Source organism: Psammomys obesus, unplaced genomic scaffold (genome assembly GCF_907164565.1).
Source record: "Psammomys obesus unplaced genomic scaffold, mPsaObe1.curated_primary_1811, whole genome shotgun sequence".
In the NCBI taxonomy this organism is placed as follows: domain Eukaryota; kingdom Metazoa; phylum Chordata; class Mammalia; order Rodentia; family Muridae; genus Psammomys; species Psammomys obesus.
Genome location: NW_026593286.1, coordinates 9,862,616 through 9,885,471, shown reverse-complemented (window position 1 = coordinate 9,885,471; position 22,856 = coordinate 9,862,616). Strand labels below are relative to the sequence as shown.

Here is a 22,856-nt window from a genome sequence, read left to right as displayed (position 1 = left end):
TCATAGGGTTTCTTAAGGAGCTGAAGTAAAATGTAGGCTCAAAAGCTACATATGCATGAATGTATATGCCCAGGGCACTTGAGTAGCCTAGTTATCATGCATTCTGAAAAAGGACTCAGACCTCCTTGCTTCTAACCCAGTGTGAATGTTTTCGATCACTGGGGTGACAAACTTTACCTGGAAAATTGAACAGTGGCTATCTAGGCCCTTGTATGCTGAGTCACGCTCAATTCTCTCAGCAGCTGTCCTGCTGGAAAGCGAAACAATTTTCTTTTCTTTTTTTTTTAGTTTTGATTGACATATCATAATCTAAAGATGTGGATCACCCTCCGCCCAGGGGCCATCTAAGACCAGATAGGAAGGCCAAATGTCCCCAGTTGATGGCAGTTAGCAAACCCTGTTCGAACCCCTGTGTAAATTCTTATTTCTGCATTTTTTTTTTTTTTTTGGTGATAAAAGGCAGAGGAAAATAAATGGAGAGCCCCCACTCTAATCACCGGTTCTGATGGCAAATTAGGAGCAACCAGGAGTAAAACTGTTCCCAGAAAGAAACTAACTGTGCTGCAGGCTTCAAGCTCAGCTCTGAAGATGGCTTACAAATTTCAGATTCCATACGAAATGGAAGGCTGTTATCTCATGGACACTTTCCCACCAAATCCCAAACTGGGAATGGAAACTATTGTGAGAGTTCTCAGTGACGTTGTAAAACATCTCATCTCTGTGGAGCCCCTGACCCAGGCACCCCAGGATGACAGAGTTATGCTGATGCTCCATTCTGTCCGTGCATTTGAAGACTGAACGTCTCTGCCGTAGCTCTTGGAGCGTCTGAAAACCGCCAGGTGGAGTGTGGCTGCGAGAACACCAGGCAGCCCTGTAAAACTTCAGTATTCCAGGCAAGAGGGTCTCTTCAACACGAGTGTTGTCACTCCTGTCTTTTCAGATTAAGGATTTTTGACTCAGACATTTTGAAATATGTTGTGCTTTCATGACTTCTACATACTATCTTTCCTACTTCCTGTTCCAAACACTAATCACTAAGAATAGGGCCAAAGCCATGTCTTTAAAAGATTATTACACTTGTTTGTGTATGTGCGTGCATACATGACTACGTATGTGCCGTGGCAAGCATGAGGAGATCAGAACACAGCTTGCAGGAGTTGCCTCTCTCTTTCTACCGTGTGGATCTTGGGAATTGAAGCCAGACTGTCAAGCTTGGCAGTGAATGTCTTTTCCTTCTGATATTTCCCTGGCCCTGGTGTCCTGTAATTTTTTTTTTTAAATCTATAAGTCACAACCCACAAAGCCACTTCACAGTCCTAATGCTACCTCTGGGTTTCCAACTAGGCCCTCATTCTTCAAATTCCTGCTGTTAGGAAATATAGATACTGGCATTGGAAAGAGAGAAACATTTCAGAGCTTTGTGTGCCCAGAACGTGAGACTCACTACCCAGCCCTTTGAAACACAGTCAGTGAGGTATGTCAGCCTCTGTCTCATTGATTTTGTATTCTGGTAAGGCTTCTTATAAACTCCTGGACTTCTGCAGCCTGGGTGTCTGGCTTAAGAACTCTCCTCTTATCACTTCTTTCCCTGAGGACTATCAGCGACAGCATTTACCAGTCCCACAAGAATGAAAAGTGTACCTGAGAATGCTCTCAGACTGACTCATTCTTGAATGTCTGACACTTGTATTGAGGTTTTGTTTAGTTGGTTGAGGGCAGTTGAATAAGGCAAGAAATTAACCCTAACACATTCACTTTATCTTGTACGTCTATGGACTTGTCAACATCCTATCCTTCCATCATCATTGTCCTACGTCCTTCCTGACACAATGTAAGACATTTAGCGATAATAAAGTGAGTGGCAATTAAAACAATTCAAGAAACCACAGTAAAGTCCATTGTAATCATTAGCAAACTCCCATGTCCTAGCCTGTGATAGAACCTGACCATTTCTGCAGAGATGGAGCATAGAATCCTTACAAGTTAAGCCTACCACAATGGGTTTTGCCCGTGCCTTAGTACAGAGATGGCAGCAAAGGAAACAGTGTGTGCTGGGGCCGGGAGGGGGGCAAGGGTGCAGAGAAACTCTCAGAGCCATTGTGATAGTCACATTTACCCATTAAGATATGCATTCCAACTCCCAGTGCCAAGACCATTTGGACATTCCAGAGCAGGACAGGATGTCAGTGCAGTCCTGAGCGCTGAGACATGCAACAGCCCTGGTAGCTGAGGGCCAGAGTGAGGAGAGTCGTCCTATCTCACGGGTCAGCTCTCAGGGACAGAGCAGGGAGAGTTGTCTCACAGATCGCCTTTCATGGGCAACTACAATGTTTAGAATCTGCCCTAGTCACTAGCTAACCTAACCCACGCTAAAGGTTTCCTGGATGCAACTGCACATGTCGAAGGATGTCAGGTTAAAAACATGGCGTGTTTCTTCCAGCACGACACTTGATGGAACCTCTGTGCTAAGAAAATAATTTCATGTGCCTTTGCTGTTCTTTCTGGAGTGTATCTTCCAAAACTAACAGTAAAGCAAGCTGTCTAAATGCCTCACCTTCTGAGCCAACTTGAACAATCAAACTCTATTTTAGCAATGACATCAAAATATTTTTGATATTAAGAAAAAGAGCAAAGCAAATATGGAAAGTGTGAAAACACCATCATTCCAGAGGGCTCCCAGAGATACACTACATGTGGAAAAGTCCAGGGACAGGAAACTCAGCTTCTCTGTGTTCTAAATTATCTAGACTGTCCCCCCCCCACCCCCTGCGCCTACTTGTATATTTTGTTTTAAAATTCAGAGTTGATTTTTTTTTAAAAAATCCCCTTTCCAAGGCTCAGTCTGTAGGGGACCTGAGTTCAATCACCCAGAGTCCATGTAAATTCTGGGTGTGGCAGCATATGCCTGTGATCCCAGCACTGGGGACCCCTGGGGCTCACTGAGTAGCCAGTCCTGCTTAGTGTCTGCTTCAGTGAAAGACTTTGTCTCAAAAACCAAGGTGGTAGTCAATAGAGAGGGGCATTCAGCATCACTGCTGGCTCACATACACCACGCCCACACATAAGCACATGGGAGCATATCCACGTACGTGTATGCTCACGCGTGTACACACCTAATTCTGTTTTCATTTCCTTTCGTATTCCATAACATAGCATGTCTGATCTTCCCATATGCAATTGTGACGTGGAGTGAGTTTCTTGCCTTCCAACCCGCTGTTTGCTTTTTATCCGCCTTCCCTGTTGAGCCCCTTCTGGCTCTGGCATGGCTCTTCTCTCGCGATTTGCTATTTGTACTGCCTTGTGACTGCTGTGGCTTTCCTTTCACCCCTACCAATCCCAAGACTGGTTATTTCTTCCTTGGATTTCTCTTCCACTGGTCTGAAGATTTGACTTGGTTTCAGTCGTCTGGATGAGTAGCAAAAGAGTTAGTCAACTGTCAGGATGTCTAAAATACCCAAACGGGTGTTGTTGCAGAGCTATAGCTTCCAGTTAGGCAGCTGTTCTGTGTGGCATCCCTGCAGCTCCCATCACATTTAATTGCTTCTTCCCAGTCTACTCCTGATGCCATGACACTCCGCCATTTTCCATGCCATCTCGGTTTCAAGTTTCATCTTCTTCGACTGCTTTAGTAATGGTTAGGTGCTTTGCATAGCTAAATAATGCACACCCGTGATCTGTCTTATGTATTTAACAACCTGTGATAAGCTCTTTTTCTCATGGCCAGTTGTTCCAGAAGCCCTTTCTCTGCAGCTGTGACCTCGGCAGCATTTCTGTGGGTGAAGCCCACAGACACTCAGGTTTCCGCATTTCTCTAGGCTGGAGTTTTATCGGTAGCTTCTTCCTTGGGTTTTCTGGATTTTTTTTTTTCAGGAGACCAAAATTTGCCAACATTTCATTTTCCATGACTAGTCTTTCATTGGTGGATCCCGGTGGGGCAGAGTGCCTCTTGCTCAATCTCCTTAGAATTGGGCGGTTTTGTATCACAGATGTGATCAGTGCTGGTGACATTATCTTGACCACTTTCTGTATACAAGAAGGTTAGTATAAAATATTGGCACTAATGTCCTGTCAGTCATAATAAATTTCAGCCTCCATTTCATGTTCTCAGAACAGCTGCCAGGTATTTTGAGGAGATAAGCACTTTGTCCAAACCAGAATTGTGGGTGGATGTCATTCTAGGATTCTTTAGTACATGTTTTTTTGGAACGATTAGTCCTCCCCAACACAAAGCAATCAGCAACCTGTATGCCTGTTCCTGGTGTCCATGTCTCTTCTTCCTGGTTAATTTTATTCCACAATCAGTGAGGCCTCAGGGTGCTCATTAATATGCACTCTCCGCTTCTCTAGCTTTGCTCCTCTGGCAAAATAAACTTGCTTAAATTCCACAGTTTCCACTCAGCCAAATGAAGCTGCCTCCCTCTGGTCCCTGAACTCTGTACTGTGTACTCCTTATGGAATGTTTCCTAGTCCGCCCTCACATTCATTTCCCTCTTTCCTGCTTCCATTTTTTTCCCCTCAACAACTCTGGTGAATGCACTGCATTACACCTTTACTTGTCTGTTGCTCTCCCTCTCCTTCCTCCTGCTGGGATAAACTACATGTGCCCATGTGTAAAATATCCCCTAGCACAGAGTAGGCATTCAATACATATGAATGTATGAGTGGATGAAGACATGGCTTCCAGATTTGTTGATGAATGGGAAGTTGGAAAGAAGGGAAAAGTGTGTGTGCTGGGGGAGAATGAGCAATGTACCACGTCATCCATCACAGAGAGTGATTTCTTCCAGGATCTTGTTAAAAAGCCCCCAAAGTACCCTCAAGCAAAGAGAGGTACCCTGCCAGCCTGATCCCTTCAAGTCTCATCGCCCAGCTTCTCTCTCTAGACCACAGCCTGGCTTCTCTCTCTCTCTCTGAGACCACATGTATTTTCCACACAACTGCTGTCTGCTTGTAAACAGGGCACATTCCACACTTCTTGACCAGCTCTCAAGCTGACACCCACTCCCACCAGCCACGCTATGTCCTTTCATGAGTCCTCGGGCTCATGAGGTTGTGGGAGCTAAAAGGGATGGTTTCCTCCTGGAAGAACAGTTCCAGCTTTCTCCCATGCTGTGAAGCTGGTCAGAACACACAGAAGAGTGAGGTGTGACTTCCTCTGAGAAGCTGAAAGGTACTGAAAGTTGTGCAAAGAATTGCACTGAATACATGTATGACCTAAGCACAGCAACACGCCAAATAGACGAGGCAGCTAGCGACTGCTTTGAGGACTTAGAAGAGAAAGGGGTGAGCTTTGCGCATCTCCCAAGTGTGCACGTGAGAAGTGGCCACTGCCGCCAAAATGCCATGTGGAAAAGCACAGGAATGTGAACGAGTAGGCAGCATTTGTGGGTGGGCATAGGACACAACACTCCATGGGAACCAGGGCTTTGAGCTGAGGGGGAGGATGGAGGATGCCGGTCACCAGAACACACATACAAACACAAAAATCCTAGGTTTATGACTGTGGACTTGGCACTGATGGCCATTCATGATAAGCAAATATGTTTAATTGAGGAAGTGGCATAATCCAATTTGGGGAGTTCATTTGGGGTTGCTCAGTATCCCCAACTAGTCCATGCTTTTCAAACTTCATATACTATCTTATTGTTCTATAAATGTTGCAGGGGCTGACAGTAATAGTTTTGAAATGAAACTAAGCTTGTCTTTGATAATTTTCTAAGTCGTAATTTGATGTGAACCGATGCTACCGTGCAAACATGTAACTTAGAAAAAAAATTATCTCAAACAAGTTTTTATCACGTGTTATAAAAGGCAAAACTCAGGGGATGAGGACTTAGCTTGCCTAACTTACATGAAGCCCTGGGCCCCACCCCCAGCATCATGTAAACCAAGTGTGGTAGTGTGCTCACGTAATGCCAGACCTCGGGAGGTGGAGTTGACAGGTAAGCAAATTTGAGGCAAGCCTACGAAACACAAGCTTTATTTTAAGGACATTGAAATGGCACACACACACACACACACACACACACACAGTGCACAGTACACATACATAAAACTATAATTTTTAAAAAGCTAATTCATGGTTTCTTATCCTATAGGAGGAGTTATAGGCATGATTCCTTCACTTAGGCCCAGCCCCACAGCCTCTTCCTTAGCTAGCATCACGTCTCCTCTTTGGGGGAGAAGAGATTTTTCAGAGTAGTAAAAAGCTTTGGTGGAGCCCACTTTAGCCACAAATATACATATCCATCCTGGCTCTCCACTCTAGGCAAGCACTGAGCAGAAAAGCGTAGCATGTCTTTACAAAATCTCCTCCAAATGAGTACACTCTTCCTCAGTGTACTCATTTGCCAAAGACAAATGAAAGATCCAGGCTCCAAAGAAGATCTGGACCAATTCTAGAATGAGAATGAGATGGTAGCACCCAAGGCAATCTTAGCATCCTATAACTCAAAGGCATTGTCTTCCACCAGCAATAGCTGAGGGACCCCTCAGATTTGGTAAGTTGGTAGAAATCTTCCAGCTTTGGGGGTTTTTCATCAAATGCCTTAATCATTTTCCTTTTAAAACTTTCCTCTGTTTACTCTGACTGTATTTTTTTTTCTGCAAGGAAATCAAAGTTAAGTTAGTAGTTTTCCAAATGGAGAAAAATACCATCTAAGATGAACTTGGCATGTTTTTTAGTTTTAGAAAATGATTAATAAATTACAGGATTTTGGATGTAAAGTAAAAGTCATTTTCTGCATTTGAGATGAACTTTTTATTATTCCGGGCTTTCTTTGGGGTGTTAAATTTATTTTCAGAAAAAAACTATCCTAAATGGACTTTCAACTTTTATTGTTAATTGTTAGCAAAGTAAAACATGCACAGAGTAAAAACATAATAGTGAAATATTCTTAACATGGAAAACGGGAAACAAAAGTGCACTCCTTTTCCTGGTGCCCCTTCCTGAGTTCCTCTCCAGAGGGCAGCCAGCTTCAACTCCACAACAGCAATTTTACCTCCAATGATTCCTTCTCATTCTCTGTCTGTCTGTCTGTCTGTCTGTTTCTCTCTCTCTCTCTCTCTCTCTCTCTCTCTCTCTCTCTCTCCATGAACATGTCAGTGGATAAATCCTCAGAGGTAGTGAGACCCGATCAGCCTCTCTGCCTTTCCTGACAGGGTGTTGAGAGGCTCCTGCGCAGCTCCTGTGCAGGTAATCGCCACCTCTGTAAGTTAAAGAGCGAAAGAGCCATGACATGCCCAGAAGTCAGCATTCCACACTGCTCCCCGCCCTACTTCATCTGACTATTACATTCCTTCTGTCCCTTTCTCCCAAATGTTCTCTGAGCCTTGGAGGGGATGAAAAATAAGGCATCTGCCCTATCTGTGGCTGGACATTTAATAATTACATATTCTCTATACTGGACTGATTATAAGTCTCTGTGGTTGGGGCTGATCACTCTGACCAAAGCTGACACAGGAATAAAGGTGGATGTTCAGAAGGCAATTTGTCAGGCGCGTCACTACCATTTAACAAAACAAAAACAGTAGCTTCCCTCCCAGGACCTGTTATCTCTCAAGTCACAAGCTTAGGGCTAGGTTTACAGTTCCAGACATAAATGCTTTCTTCTGGAGTGGGCATAAAATCCAACCAGAAGGCAGTTGGTTACCCCCATACCAGACTCACTTCTGTGGCACCAATGGGATCATCCTGCCTGGCCAGTCAGTGTTGCTCACATGGGGTCAAGGGGTGAGTAAAACTGATGGTGTGTTCAACCTTTAGACGTTGTGAAATGATGTTTTCATCTATAAAACTGACAATGGAGACTCGCACAGCCAAGTTAGAAAATAAGCTTCAAACAAGGCCCCTAATATATTAAGTGCATTAGTGATTCTGTATCAGGTCACATGCAACTTGCAGAATGAGGCATGGACACACCTACAGTTCCCTAAAGCATCTCTAGACCTCCAGATGCCTTAGACCTGGTCAGCAAGCAGAATGTCACTGTTTCCCCAGCAACGGACCAGTGCCAAGAAGAGTGCAGCTTTTGTACACAAGCAAGATATACTGTAAAAGATCAAGGAGTGTTATTTAAAGTATTTTCTGAAAGACTTTAGGAGCCAGAATCTACAAAAATTCGCTTCCCAGCATGGAGTTTGGATTTTTCTACTCTTTGGTGCATCTGGAGAGCTTTTTGAATTAGGAGCTATTGATTCCTGAAAACATTGTCAGTAACATGGTAGAATTTTTTAACGGATCCGATAGCACATGACACTGTAAAGTTAGCTTTCTTTTACTCCTTAAGAGAAAATTCCAGAACAACAAGTGTTTCACAAGAAGAGCTAGGGAGGTGAGAGGAGGCAGCAATGGTCTGCTCTCAGCCTAACCCGTGTTGGCCGCCGAGATTTTCTCTAGGCTGAGGACATGAGGGAGGAACAACATACAGACTCTTTGTAATAAACAATCTGCATGCCCCACTAAGAATGGCTAAGATCAAGGAACCCGTTGACGATTGCTGGTGCAAATGCCAGGAGAGAGGACCCTTACACACTGCTGGTAACTTTTCAGCCATTATGGAAATCAGTATGGAGGTTTGTCAAAAATTAAAAACAAAACTACCATAAGACCCACATAATATAGGTTAACCATATTAATATCCACAGACCTAAAGAAACTAAACAAGGAAGACCCTTGTTATTTAGGATGGTTAATTCTCATTCAGATGGGCAAATATAATAGACACTGGAAGTAGTTGGAGAGAGAGAGCAGGATGGGAGCCTACCATAGATGTCCTCTGAAAGACTCCACCCAGCAGAGTATTGGAACAGATGCTGAGACTCTCAACCAAACTTTGGGTAGAATTCAGGGAGTCTTATGGAAGAAGTGAGTAGGGAGGAATAGAAGGACACAGAAGGAATAAGATTTCTACAAGGAGACCAACAGAGTCAACAAATCTGGGCCCAGGGGACCCTGTGGAAATTGATGCACCAACCAAGGACCATACATAGAGAGGAACTAGACTCCCTGCTCAGATGTAGCCCATTGGCAGCTCATCTCAATGTGGGTTCCCCAGTAAGGGGAGAAGGAGCTATCTCTGACATGGACTTGGTTGTCCATTCTTTGGCTCTTTGATCACTTGCCCCTGGCGGGGAGGCCTTGCCAGGCCACAGAGGAAAAGAATCCAGGCAGTCCTGATGAGACTTGATAAGTTAGGATCAGATGATAGGTGAGGAGGGCTCCCCCTTTCTGTGGTCTAGGGGATGGGGATTGGGGAAAAGAAGGAGAGAGTGTGGGACCAGGATGAGATGAGGAAGGAGGCTACAATCAGGATAGAAAGTGAATAAATTATAAAAATAAAAGACTAGAAAGGAAAAAATAAATAAAGTGCTTGCCACATAAAAAAAAAAAATATCAAGCTGTGCCAGTTCTTGGCCTATAGCCCAAAGATTGCATGTCTCACCACACATGAACTTGCAGATCCATACCTAACTGCTGCATTGTCTGCAATACCAAGGAACCGGAAAAGATGGGTGGATATTGAAAATATGGCTAAAAAGAAAATCTGGTACTTATGCACAAAGAAATTATATTCAGCTATGAGGAAAACTGAAATCATGAAGATTGCAGAAAAACAGATAAATCTGAAAAGTATTATATTAACCAAAGTAACCAGGCTCAGAAAGAAAATAAAAATCTAATGTCTTCTTTTCTCTAAGACCCCAGCTTATAATGTTCGTAAGTATGAATGCAGGTGGGGGTGAGGATGGTATAGGCCATGAAACTAGAAAAGAGCTCGGGAGAAGAGAATGAGAGATTTTGGGGAAATGGAGAGACCTATAGGACCCATGAGATGTGAAAGCAGAAAGGAGGCTATTCGAGGGACGATTAGGAGAGGGAAGAAGGGAGACAGAATCAACAAAACAGCTTTTGTTTGAAAATCCCATCTTACAGTGCATGATAATCAGAGATTTTTAAGAATTAAAACTTAAAAAAAAAATCTTTAAACGTTTTAGGGTAAGGAGAGGTTGGAGTTCATAGCAATAGGGACCTCCCCCCCACTTCTTGCAATACACAAGGCAGGATGGAGGTGATTTTACCAAAGTGTTTATTTCCAACCTTGCCGGAGACCTCAGATTGCTACCTTCTTTGTCAGAGTCAGTCACCTGCATGCTTGCTGTCACCCAGAAAATCCCAAGCGGGTGCCTGGGTTAGCTGTCTAGACGAGCACTATCTCCCTGGGCAGGAGATGAAAGATGGGCAGAGTGGCAGCCTCAGTGGAGATGGCCTCGGGTGCTGCAGGCAGGCAGCCACTCTCCGCGTCCTCTTTTGCCGGAGGGCAGGCTGCCAAGGCTCACGGTCACTGGGTGGAGGCCGCTCCGCAGAGAACAGCTGGTGGGGCCTGTCTGGCACCGCTTGGCTTGAACTTGCTCAGCTCTTCTTTTCACATACAAAAACCATTGCCTCGGGCCATTGGCTGGGCACAGAGGCTGGCAGGGTCAATAATTTTAATGCAAAATCAACAGCCCTGCTCAGTAGAGTGTGAACCAGCTTCGAAGATGCCAACTTCCCCTCCCACTGACCCAAGGTAGCTAGATGCAGGGAGAGACAGAGGGGACAGGAGGCCATATCATGAGCCAGCAGAAATGAGGCATGCAGTGTTCAGAGAGTTAGAGGAGGAGGATCTGATTCTTTTTTCTATTAATGAAAAGTAAAAAATGTCTGTATACATTTGTTGGACCTTTCAATAAACAGTAAGAATGTATATGCTTCGTTAGCTCTCTTGTTAGTTTTTTATTTTTTTGTGTGTGTATGATTGTGTGAGTGAATACTACATGTGTGGGGTACCTGCCGGGGACAGGAGAGGGTACTGGCTCTCCTGGAGCTAGAGTTACAAATGGTTGTGAGCTGTCTAGCATGGACACCGGGAACCGAACTCATATCCTTAGGAAGAGCAACAGGCACTCTTAACCACTGAACCATCTCTCCAGCCTCAAACACTTGTTAATTTTAATGCCGTATAGGTGAATGACATGCAATTCCTGCATGCGGCACCTCTCATTATGGGCATCACATACTACAGATTTCTAAGCAGCATTTTATTAAATAAAGAAAACGTTACTGTATTTGTGCTCATGAACAAATAACAGTCAGCTAATCAACAAACATTCTTGGTGTGCTCTAAGGAGCCTGGCAACAGACACTATAAATCAGCTGTGGAATAACAAATAATTTTCAGTCTCATCCTTATTTTGGAAGTCAGGGCCAATTCTCTGCCACTGGATAAACTCGAGAGGAAATGTCTGGGGGAAACATAGCTCGTTTAGAACGACCGAGGGTAAGACCAGACAGTCACATGGCTGTCTTTTGGCAAACAGTCTTATGTGGAACAGTGCGAGGGGAAGTCCCCAGTGCCTGAGTGTGTACTGAGTGTACAGCCATCTGCAGGCAGCCATTGACCAATCCATATTCCTTTGTGCACACCACCCCAAGACAAAAATCTTTTTTCTCTTCTTTTTTGAGATTATCACATAACTGCATCATCTCTCACTTCACTTTCCTCCCTCCAAACCCTTCCATATGCCTTCCCTTGCTCTCTTACAAATTCATGGGCTCTTTGTTCAGTAATTGCTACATGCCACAAGACAAATCTTTATTATATTATTATAATAATAACAATGTAGTCACTTCATATCCCAGCTGTAGCCCCCTCCCTCATCTCTTCTCTGTCCCACCCTTCCTCCCTCTTCCCCCCCTATGCTTCTTCCTTAGTCCACTGATAGGGGAGGTCCTCCTCCCCTACTATCTAACCCTAGTCTCTCAGGTCTCATCAGGACTGTCTGGATCCTCTTTCTCTGTGGCCTAGTAAGAGGGAGGTGATCGAAGAGCAGGCAACTGAGTTCATGCCAGAGACTCTCCCTGCTCCCCTTACTAGGGAACCTCCATGGAGACTGAGCTGCCCATGGGCTACATCTGAGCAGGGGTTCTAGATCCTCTCCATGCATGGTTCTTGGTTGATTCATCAGTCTCTGCAGGCCCCCTTGGGTCCAGACTTTTGGCTTTGTTGGTCTCCTTGTGGAGCTTCTGTCCCCTCCAGGTCTCTCTATCTCCCCCTTCTTCCATAAGATTCCCTGTACTCTGCCCAAAGTTTAGCTATGATTCTCAGCATCTGTTTTGACACCCTGCTGGGTATCTTAATGCTTTCCTCTTCAAGTGAGGCAATTGGAAAGCATTTGGCAATGACCCCAAACTCCAGTTAGAACCTGAACAGATAATGCACAGGACATACAGCAGGCCACAGATGCCAGGCATGTGGTCACTGGAGTTCTAAAACTTTTAAGTCCTCTACACTGGATGTTTATCTTGCATCCTGAGGCCATAAAAATTGAAAGCATTCATTAAAAGAATGATTCTCCCAGATGAGCTGTTTAATATTCAAACATGCTAAAACATAACTTTGGGCAGCTTTCTGATTCCAAGGGAGAGAGAACAGCAGTATTATTAAGAGCTTCCAGCTCTTAACTTCCTTGAGGTTCAGTGTGAGGCTGCTAAGAACTGCTTTGTTGTTAAAGAAGGAAAAGAAAAATCGTAAGAGTGTTGCATGAGAAATAGCCATCAGTTGTGTTGGCTTAATGATAGTTGCTGGCCACCCTGCTTCTCAAGGAGTTAATTTCTGAACCGTAATTAATGGGCTGCATGAATTAACATGGTTGTGGTGTTTCAACAATGGGCCCATCAAGATGAATGGAAAGAAACCATGGCCTCTGCATCATTTAGTGAAATAACCTAATGATTCACTGATTGAGACATTCACCAATTTTAAATTGTGTTTAAGGAAAAAATGGCAAACATGAGAAGAATTTATATTTTTCATACACGATCACCTCTTGAGGGGGTCCTTATTTCCTGAGGCCCCACACCAGGCTCTCATCATCATCTCACAGGCCTCTGAACTGCCAGAGAGCTGCCTTTACTGTAATGTTGACTTCATCCAGTCATGTGGAGACTCCACTTGCTGGCAAATTGTCACGTATTCTGAAGTCCCAGCCGGCACAATTGTTTGGACATACAGGCAAGCCACACCCTGGCTGTTTGACTGGTTCTGGAGCAGTTTTGCTAACTCAGGCAGAAAGTGACAGCTGTGGGCCCAGCTGCGGAGCCACAAGCGTTCAAGAACAAGAGCACACGTGTCAAGAGAGGGTACATTAGTCCACTCAGAACGCTTGCCCATTGAGTTGGCTTGCAGAAAGGTTTGGCTCTCCACACCTCCTTCCAGTCAACAGGTTAACTGAGATGCTGTGCTTGCTATAGGAAAGCAGCATATGCCTGTCTGTGGCTTTTAGAGTTGGCAAGAGTTCGTTATTCCCACTCTGATTTTGCCTGTAGTTCACAGGATTGTCATGAAGCGAGTTAATTAAATGTTGAGGAACAACTTGATTAAATGAATGGGTGAAAATATGATTCTATGAAAACAGTATTGAAGGATTTAATGAAAATAAAACTGAAGGCTGGAAAAGTGGCTCAGTTCTAGGCTACGCAAGACTCTCATACCATCCATAATGTTGCAATGAAACCATAAAACTATTATTAATATTATGTATATAATACTATTTATACAATACTTTTGTTGTTGTTGAGAGAAAGTTTCTTTTCCAAAAAAAAAAAAATTGTGGCTGAAACAGCTTTTTTATTTTTTAAGTTAGAGAAAACACGTCAATTGAGATTAAATCTTGGAGAGATGGCTCAGTAGTTCAGAACACTCTGTTTTCCCAGAAGACCCAAGTTTAACTCCTAGTACCCAAGTTGGGGCCTCATCACCACCTATAACTCCAACTTTGGGAAATCATATGTACTTCTCCGCTCTCTGAAGGTACACACACACGTAGCATACAAATCTCTACTATAAAATCAAGGATTTGGTAGACATTAAACAGCTTTTAATCTTCAACCGTCATTAAGAATCTTAAATGAAACTATGGTCCTCTAATAAATAGTATGATAAAATGGCATCCATTTTGGTTTATTACTTTTATTGCTGCAACTAGGTGAGAATATATGCTTGTTTAGAGGTGACATGTCAGCTTGCATACAGTCTACTTTTGAGTGATTCTCTCTCTCTCTCTCTGGAGGTGTAAAGAGGGAGAAAACAAAGACAGAGGGAAATGGAGGAATTATACCAACAGCTGTTGAGCTTAAACGAGACAGTATATAAGTGTTTATTGCACCGCCTCATGAGGACTTAGGGCTTTTCTAAAACTCTTAGTCCAAGCAACTAACAAATGAATCCATTTGTGTCAGTTTTAACATGTTAAAATAGCCAAGGGCTCTGACTTCACTCTTTTTCACCTCAATCACAATTGTCCATAAACCAAACACACACAGAGCACCTTGGTCACAGTGGTCCAACAACAGCCATATAATTCCTGCGCCTTAACGTTTCAAGTGGAGTTCACTCCATCCAGTCAGCCCAGAATTTGTTCAGGATATATAGCACAAGCAGGACATTGACATGAGCAACATGTCAGTTGGGCATGCTCCTTCCGGACAGTTAGTTCCTTCTCTCCTGGGACATCAGGAAAAAAAAATGTACATTAAACATGAAAGTACCAAGTTTCCGTAAAAGAGTGAATAGGAGATGAGGGCTGTACTAAAGGAGATCAGCAAGGATGCTCTTGCTCACGCTGAAGCTGGAAGGTTTCCAGAGTAGAGGCTGGAAGACTCTTACTTAAAAACAAATAGATGATAGGTAGGTAGGTAGATAGATAGATAGACAGGTGATAGATGATAAATAGATAGACGACAAATACATGATAGAAGACAGATAGATAATAGATAAAATAAACAAAATAAAATTGAGTTAAGCCTGCCTCATGGCCACACCTAACAATCTCAGGTTTAGAGGATGACCATCATGTTCCTCCCTTCCCTAGACCAGATGCTCAGGATCCAGGTGTCTGTGAGAGGCAGAGCTTCTTGCTATCCGCTGAGGACAGTGGCCGGGGCCTCATGCATGCTCTACTTGAGAACAGTGGTTAGGACACTCCGTCCATACCATGTCAAGTTCACTCAGAGATGGGGTTGTCAGCTGTGAGAAAGAAATCACCAGCAACAAAGAGGCCTTGATGAAACGGATCCCTGGGAACTGGTCCCAAAGCTTCTGATTCGGTTAAGTCATAGGGGAGAGTTGAGAATCTGCCCTCCCAACAGCTTTCCAGATGACACGGATATTCAGGGAGCCCACTGCTAATGACAGTGCAGTTAAAGACATGACTGACAGGAATATAGACAGTTAAAAATCCAGAAACGCAAGGTTGAGTCATTAGGATGGGTCTTCATCACTGCAGACACCTTGGAGGAAAACCGCAAAGACAAGGAGACTACGGATGCCTCGGGCAGTTACCTCCCGTTCATGTAAATCACAGTGCATAAATGTGGCAAGGGTGGGAAGAGTGAAAATCATCGCCCACCCTCTTCTGTGAATGGCAGAAAAGCCTCCTGTCCTCACCTAAGGACACACATTCCTTAATTACATTTGAGACCTTTTTCCCCTTTCAGTTACACAAATAGAATTCCCTGTTTTCTTTTGTAATTTCACTACCAGTCTCCTAGACTTGTTAGGGCATCAGCTATCAATTGATATTATCAATTATCAATCATAATTTTTCTATAGAAACAAACTAATTTGCAGTTCATATTAACTAAAAAAAAAACAATTAAGGAAATGATTCATATATGACCATACAAAATATTATGTATGTCAAAGAACATATTAAATCAACTACTTATAACTATTTTTCTCCTTGTTTTTCTGCAGGGAGGTAGTAGTTGTTGATTTGTATGTAAATTCTAGGGTGACTAGACAGGATAGAAGTTCCATAGCTCAGTGATGTATTTTTCATTCTTTGCATAAGAAAGATCATTCTGAACTCAACATAGTGAATGCATGTTTTAAAGACACACACAGTGGGCATCAAAGTTTTGGGGTTTCTTTGGGTTTTTTTGGTTTTGTTTTTATTGTTGTTAATGTAGTTTTAGTTTTGCTTTATCAAGACAGAGCTTCTCTGTGCAGTTTGGAATGTGCTGGAACTCACTCTGTAGACCAGGGTGGCCTAAAACTAAGAGATCCACATGCCTCTGTCTCCCAAGTGCTGGGATTAACGACAGGCGCTGCTACTTCTGGGTATCTGGACATTAATATTCTTAAACCAGTCTTGAATGCTATTTCAAGGAAGCAAAGCTTGAAACTACATGTAGAAAATGGAATGCATTCAGTCATAATATATGAGGTATGTTGCACACATGAGCGCCAGGTACAAATATGCGTTGAAACAAAATCAGACACACACACACACACGCACAAACATACATACACAGAGAGAGAGAGACACACACATGTATTCTGCTGAATATGCCAATATTAGGCCACTTTACACCTACAACAATGGCAGTTTCATAAAGTTCAACTTTTATTATCATTGAAAAGGGAAGGGATAGCATACTTTGCCTTTTCCACAAGTAAATTACCTACGTTCCTAACTTAGATAATACATATGTATTTCTATGTCATTTGGCACTTCTATGATTTTTATTCACCTTTATTGATTTATTGCTACGTCGTGTGGATAATGGGTTTGCATTAACTGCCCTCTTTTGCTTTTCCTAGGGCTGTGTCTGCAAAGGCAAAGGCCAGTGCCTCTGCATGGGGACCAAAGGGGACAAGGTAAGAGAACTTCCGCTGCCTCTTCACACTAGATGTGCCTTGAGCCTGTCACACTTCACCCTTCTGTAGCAGCGATCATCACTATGTTAACGAGTCTCCTAAATCCACCTTTAAAGTAATTGCGTGCAAACATTAACCTTAAACAATGTTGAAAGCCTTCTAGGAAGCTTCAGCTAACTTGTGTAAATACTGGCAGTTAGTCTGTAACTCTCTTGGCTGAATAAGTAGCAAATTGGCAGAAAAAGAACATTTTAAGAAATCTCCCTAGAATACGCTATATTTATAATGTTGAGAGAAATTAAAACAACTTGAGCATCTCCGATGTAAACATGGAAACCCACAGAGGCTGTGCCGCAGCGCTGGGATAAGACCGCCCCCTAGTGGCGAAATCGGCAGCAGCGCTCTCGTCCTTGCAGAATTCAAGGAAAAGGAATGCTGTAAAATGTCATCAGTTCGCTCCATTAACTCGCAATTTATGATAATCGAGACAGAGGCAGAGCTAAAGTATTTTGGTTTGTTTACAAACACCTTCCTAGGAGACATTAATTAATTTTTCAATAGTATTGAAGAGTAACTATTAAAAACATTCCAAAAATAAAGAACATTTTGAGCACTTTAAATAACACAATTTACATATACCTGTACAGATATTATACATGGAATTCGCTTGCTCTAGGGTCCCCCCAAAGCTATGATTGTAGAGTGTTCACATATGCTCTGGGACGCATTCTTTGTACTTGAACTTGTATATGTTGAGTCCCAGCTGTAGGCATGATGCAGTTTTAAGACATGAGAGTAACTGAGTGGTGAAAAGGCTCTAGCAAATCCTCCTCTTTCTGTTTATTGGATGTGCTCGCCTGTGAAAGTGTAACATAGCAGACTTTTGATGTTTTCCCTGGGTTTGTTTGTTTATTTATTGCATTTGCCAATTGTAACAAAATTGGCCAAATTAACTAGCAGCCTTGGCTGTTGAAGACTAATTCTAGCATTCACATTCATGGGGAGGTTTGTGTTGGGGAAACTCTGTGTTATTCACTCCTACAAAGCACCTCCCCACACTGTCCTTCAACTAGTGGCCCCTTTCCTCTAACCTCTACGCGGAGTAGGTCTACCATCTGAGAGAAGCCTCTAAAGACATGGGTCATCTCAAGCCTATAGTCATATAGCACTCAGTAGAGCTCTAACTATTGACCTCGTGATCCAAAGGAAGAGTGTCATAAAGGCTGTGGTACGGCAGTGTGTGTTGCTGGATGACTGCCACTAGCTTCTTGATTCCTTTTGTTTTTTTCACAGGGTGAGAAAGGCTTTCCTGGGCCGCCTGGATTTCCTGGCCAAAAAGGATTTCCAGGTCCTGAAGGCTTGCCTGGACCACAGGGACCCAAGGTATGTCAGCCTGCGTGCTTGGTGAATCTTCCGCCCCCCCCCTTCTTCATGCCCACCACATAGGCCACTGCGGACTGTGAAGAGAATCCCCCATCCTGGTGGATAAAAACCACATTCTTGGTTTCCCAGCTCAGCTAAGTTTTCAGAACTGCATTAGTACACAGGCAGTCCCAGTGAATTGCTACCAGGAATCCAGCCAAGCTTCTCTTACATGGGAAAATGAGGTCTTTCCCCTTTCACTGCGGGCCTGTCCATCCACGTGTACCCTGACCACTGGGATTCCCATCATGATCTTAGTCATTTCTAAGGGAACTATGAACTGTGCTTTTTTAATGCTGGCTTTTCTATTTCAATGCTGAATCATGTAAATCTTTTTGCTATACTGTTATTTAATACAACTTCATCTAGATTTTCTAACCATACTCTCTATGTTGTCTTTTCTTTAGGTCAGGTTTGTTTGTTGTTGCTGTTGTTGTTTTCAGATTGATTGATTGATTGATTGATTGATTGATTGATTATGTGTGCAGTGTTCTGTCTGCATGCCAATAGAGGGCACCAGATCTCATTATATATGGTTGTGAGCCACCATGTGGTTGCTGGCAATTGAATTCAGAACCTCTGGAGGAGCAGCCAGTGCTCTTAACCTCCGAGCCATCCCTCCAGCCCGAGGTCAGGCTCTTAAAGGAAGAGTCAATGTGGTACTTGTGGGTGACACTTGGCCTCTGGCTTCCTCCCTTGAAAACATTCCCACAAACCTCACCAGTGACTTCCAAATGACGACGACTCAGGGTGCTTTTGTGTCTTACCTCCACACAAACCTCTGATCTATTTCAAATTAGGTGCATCTGGAAACATCTGTCTGCCTTTGTTTTGTCCCCTACCCCTCACTCTTTTCCTGCCTCCTCATCCACCTCTTCGTTTGTGGGCTCCTGAGGTTTGTGGCAGAGCCTGACACCCTTCATGCTTGCTATGCATCTTTGTCTTGAAGGCTTGGATAGGCCAAAGGCCTTGCTTCAATAAACAGCCAAGAGGACTTACTAAATAACCATGAACCACTAGATCTGCCTGTCTTCCTTCCTACTGGGGACATTAGCTAGACGGGCATGTGGGCTGTCAGGCAAACAGACTCACTCCCCTGACTAGTGGCCTCCAGCAAGCTGTGAATTGATGAGCTCTAAAAGATAATTGTAATTGATGTTTATGGAGTCTTTTTGAATTCCATGCTATATTGACATATATATTAAAATAATGCTTAAACGATGCATTTACTCCATGCCAAGCACTGGCCCCGATTATTCCTCCCTGTATTTTATTGACCTTGTGATGCCAGTACACAGAACTCATGGAAACCTGTCTGTTTACCGCTTTTTTCTAAAGGACACACGTGAACAGACAGATGGGCAAGAACATAGGATGCACAGAAGGTCCCAGGGCAGGCGCCCCTATCCCCTTCCGGGCACATGGATACCCACCAGCCCAGAGTTCTCTGTAATCATCTCGGGTTGGGGATCCTTGCAAAGGCTTCCTCTAGGAGAGAGGATCCACTCCTAATCCAGTCTCTCACTTCCCTGCTCCCTAGAGCTGCAGCTAGAGTGTCTACACTTCTAATCAGGGCTTGGCCTTTTGATGACCAGCCAGCAGCCCATCAGAAATCCCCTCAGCAAAAGATGTGTCTCTTGATGTGTCAGGGAATTCCAAGGAATCTGGAAACTTTGTATGAATCAAATATTAAGGCTAGAGACAATCCTTGTGCCTCGATCTCTCAGGGAGAATAAAGGAGTTTAGGAGCTATAAGCCAGGCACTGAAGGCAGAGCCAAGTATCTGTTTACTGCACCAAAGCAACTAAACCCATACTTATAGCTTACAAAACCAAACCTGGTTCTCAGACATTCTGCCATTTCTGTCTATCTCATCCATGTCAGCATTCTCTTTCTCAGTTTCTTCTTCCCATGCTAGGATGGGGAGGTGACTCACAATGTAAAATGTGCTTGGTACAGAAGCATGAGGACCTGAGTTCAGATCCAGGCCTACCACTCTTGCATTTGTAAGCCCAGGGCTGGGAGCGGAGGACAGAAACAGGCAATGAGTTGATAAACTCTCAAGTCAGTGAGAAACTATTTTGGAAAACAAAAGATGTAGAGTGATAGACTCCATAAGATGGAAGATACCTAATGCCAAATCTGGCTTACACACATACACACACACACACACACACAACTCAGATTCTGCGCTGAGATGTAATTTTCCATCGACTACTTTCAGGGCTTGGGTTTTGGATTGCTCTTTGTTTCACTGGTAAAAGGATTTCTGACATGGGAAGCCTGCAGGTAGATTAGCCAAGGACTCCTTTAATTAATTCATTCATTCATTCATTCATTTATTTATTCATTCATTCGTTTGTTTATGGGTTTTTTTAAGACAGGGTTTCTCTGTGTAGCCCTGGCTGTCTGTCCTGGAACTCACTCTGTAAACCACACTGGTCTTGAACACAGAGATCCACTTGCCTTTGCCTCCCAAGTGCTGAGACTAAAGGTGTGTGCCGGCATGGCCTAGCCAGGACTTCTTTTTTATTTTATTGTCTGCACTCTACTCTGCTTGGCTTCAGTGTTTCTTTAGGAATACAAATTGCAGTTACAGAGTTATCATCATACTTCATGTGGATTGCATGATGTGCAAATATTCCATAAAATTAGCACAGAAAATACCTGTCATATCATGAGATCTTATTTTCGGGCATAGCTTATAGATTTATAGATACATATATATAACCCCAAAGGAGAACCTTATCAAAGGCAAAAAAAAAAAAAAAAAAAAAACAGAGAACAATAAAATCTTGCCAAACTATTTTCTCAGATTTATAAGCTTTCATTCTCAGTATTATTTTCTGCATGAGAAGATTTACAACAGAGAAGTAAAACCTGCAAGTCTGTCTTCTTTTCTGCCCTCTGCATAACACCAAACAGCTCCCACAGGGAAAAGAGACAGCCTTGAACATGACCTTGCATTCAGGAATTTCACCTCAGAAGGGAACGGCTGACTTTGGCCTTGATAGTCCAATCTCAGGAGACTCTGTAATAGCCATTCCTAAAAATGAAAAATAAATAAAAACTGAAACTCTCTGGAATGATGAGAATAGCTTTTGAACAATGGAACTTTCACAGCAAGTGGCTTAGTTAAAATATTCTCCATTTAAGGTGATTCGATATGAAAGGGGTCCTCAAACCAAAATTCATTGTGTGCTAGAGGCAATACTATCTCTGGCACAGGCAGAACTCACTCTTATTTATTTACTCGTGTTGGGCACATTTCACTATAAAGTGTTTCTTCTGCACAGAATCACCGCTCGCTGGTCTTTTTTTGCTATTGTAACCATGACATTCTTCCTTATCAGACCTCAGCAGCTGCTTGGCTAAGGTGGATCTTTTACAGGCCCACAGCACATTCCAGCCCAGGGGAACCCCAACAGAATCCTATTTAAATGTGGACTGTGACTCTATAGGCCTGGGAGGGGACAAAGCAGTGGAGATGTTTGAGATGTTTGTGCTTACACCAAGCTCAAAGGTTGATGCCTAGTCACTCACTGGCCATTGGTCCCTGTTCCCGCCTTGAGCAAGGGTTTAAATGTAGTTCTGTTTGTCCGTGCCACCTGGTACTTTATTGGAAGCAGCAAGTGATCAAACTTTATAATGAAATAATCACGAGAGCAAAACTGCACGGTGAGGGAAACAAGACTGGGGCCAAATGGTTTTTACTGTACTGACCTTTCCTTTTCCCCTTTGAATCTAGGGCTCCCCAGGACTTCCAGGACTCACTGGCCCCAAAGGCATCAGGGTTAGTAATCCAACCCATCCGTCCTGACGGTTGGCTGAACGCTCTTCTACCTTACTGTTATTCGAATGTCTGAGGGGTGTAAGTACACCATGTCTGCCTCTGCAGACGGAGCCTGAGAACGTGAGAACTTAGCCACTGGCTGCGGCCAAAATCACAGTAATCACCTTAGGGACAGGTGTGAGCTGGTAGGTGAAGGGCACAAGAGAACTTTGTAGAGAGATGAAGGTGGTGTTCCTGATTGAGGTGGGGGTAATTACAAAGTGACTGTAAGTATGCCGGTCATGATGGGGTGCCTAGCATCCGAACACTCCAGTGACAAGGCAGGAGGATTGGGAGCATGACTCATAACAGCATGACTCCAAGGAGGGAGGGAAAGAGGGAGGGAGGGAGGGAGGGAAGGAAGGAAGGAGGGAGGGACGGAGGGAGGAAAAGAAAGAAGGAAGGAGGGAAGGAAGGAAGGAAGGAAGGAAGGAAGGAAGGAAGGAAGGAAGGAAGGAAGGAAATTATATATATATATTCCCCATGCTATTCACAGAAGACAAACATTTTACTTACATGCAAAATATACCTTAAAAATTATTTTCAGCCAGGTGTGGTAACTCACAACTACAACCTCATCACTCAAGAGGCTGAGGCAGAAGGGTTGCTATAAGCTCAAGGTTAAGTTGCCTAGTGATAGTCCCAGACTAGTCTGGGCTATAGAGTGAACCTTGTCTGAAAGAACAAACAAAAAAAGAATCCGCCACAATCAAAGCATCCTAAATAACGCCCTTTAAAAAGTTTGATAAGTGCTTGAGGTGCAAGTCTGATTGCCTGAGATCAATAACAGGAACCTACTTTATAGAAAGAAAGAGAGAAAGAACAAAAGGAAGGAAGGAAGGAAGGGAGGGAGGGAGGAAGGAAGGAAGGAAGGAAGGAAGGAAGGAAGGAAGGAAGGAAGG

At 43.4% G+C, this 22,856-nt stretch overlaps 1 protein-coding gene across 1 annotated transcript in view; it reads left to right on the top strand.

Annotated features, from left to right (window-relative positions):
- The window catches only part of Col4a3 (collagen type IV alpha 3 chain), a 118,257-nt gene that overhangs the window by 35,187 nt on the left and 60,214 nt on the right, over positions 1-22,856 (top strand). Inside the window, exons 2-4 of the mRNA XM_055616488.1 lie at positions 16,644-16,700; positions 17,994-18,083; positions 21,871-21,915. Coding sequence (XP_055472463.1) covers positions 16,644-16,700; positions 17,994-18,083; positions 21,871-21,915 — 192 coding nt within the window. The remainder of the gene's footprint in view (positions 1-16,643; positions 16,701-17,993; positions 18,084-21,870; positions 21,916-22,856) is intronic.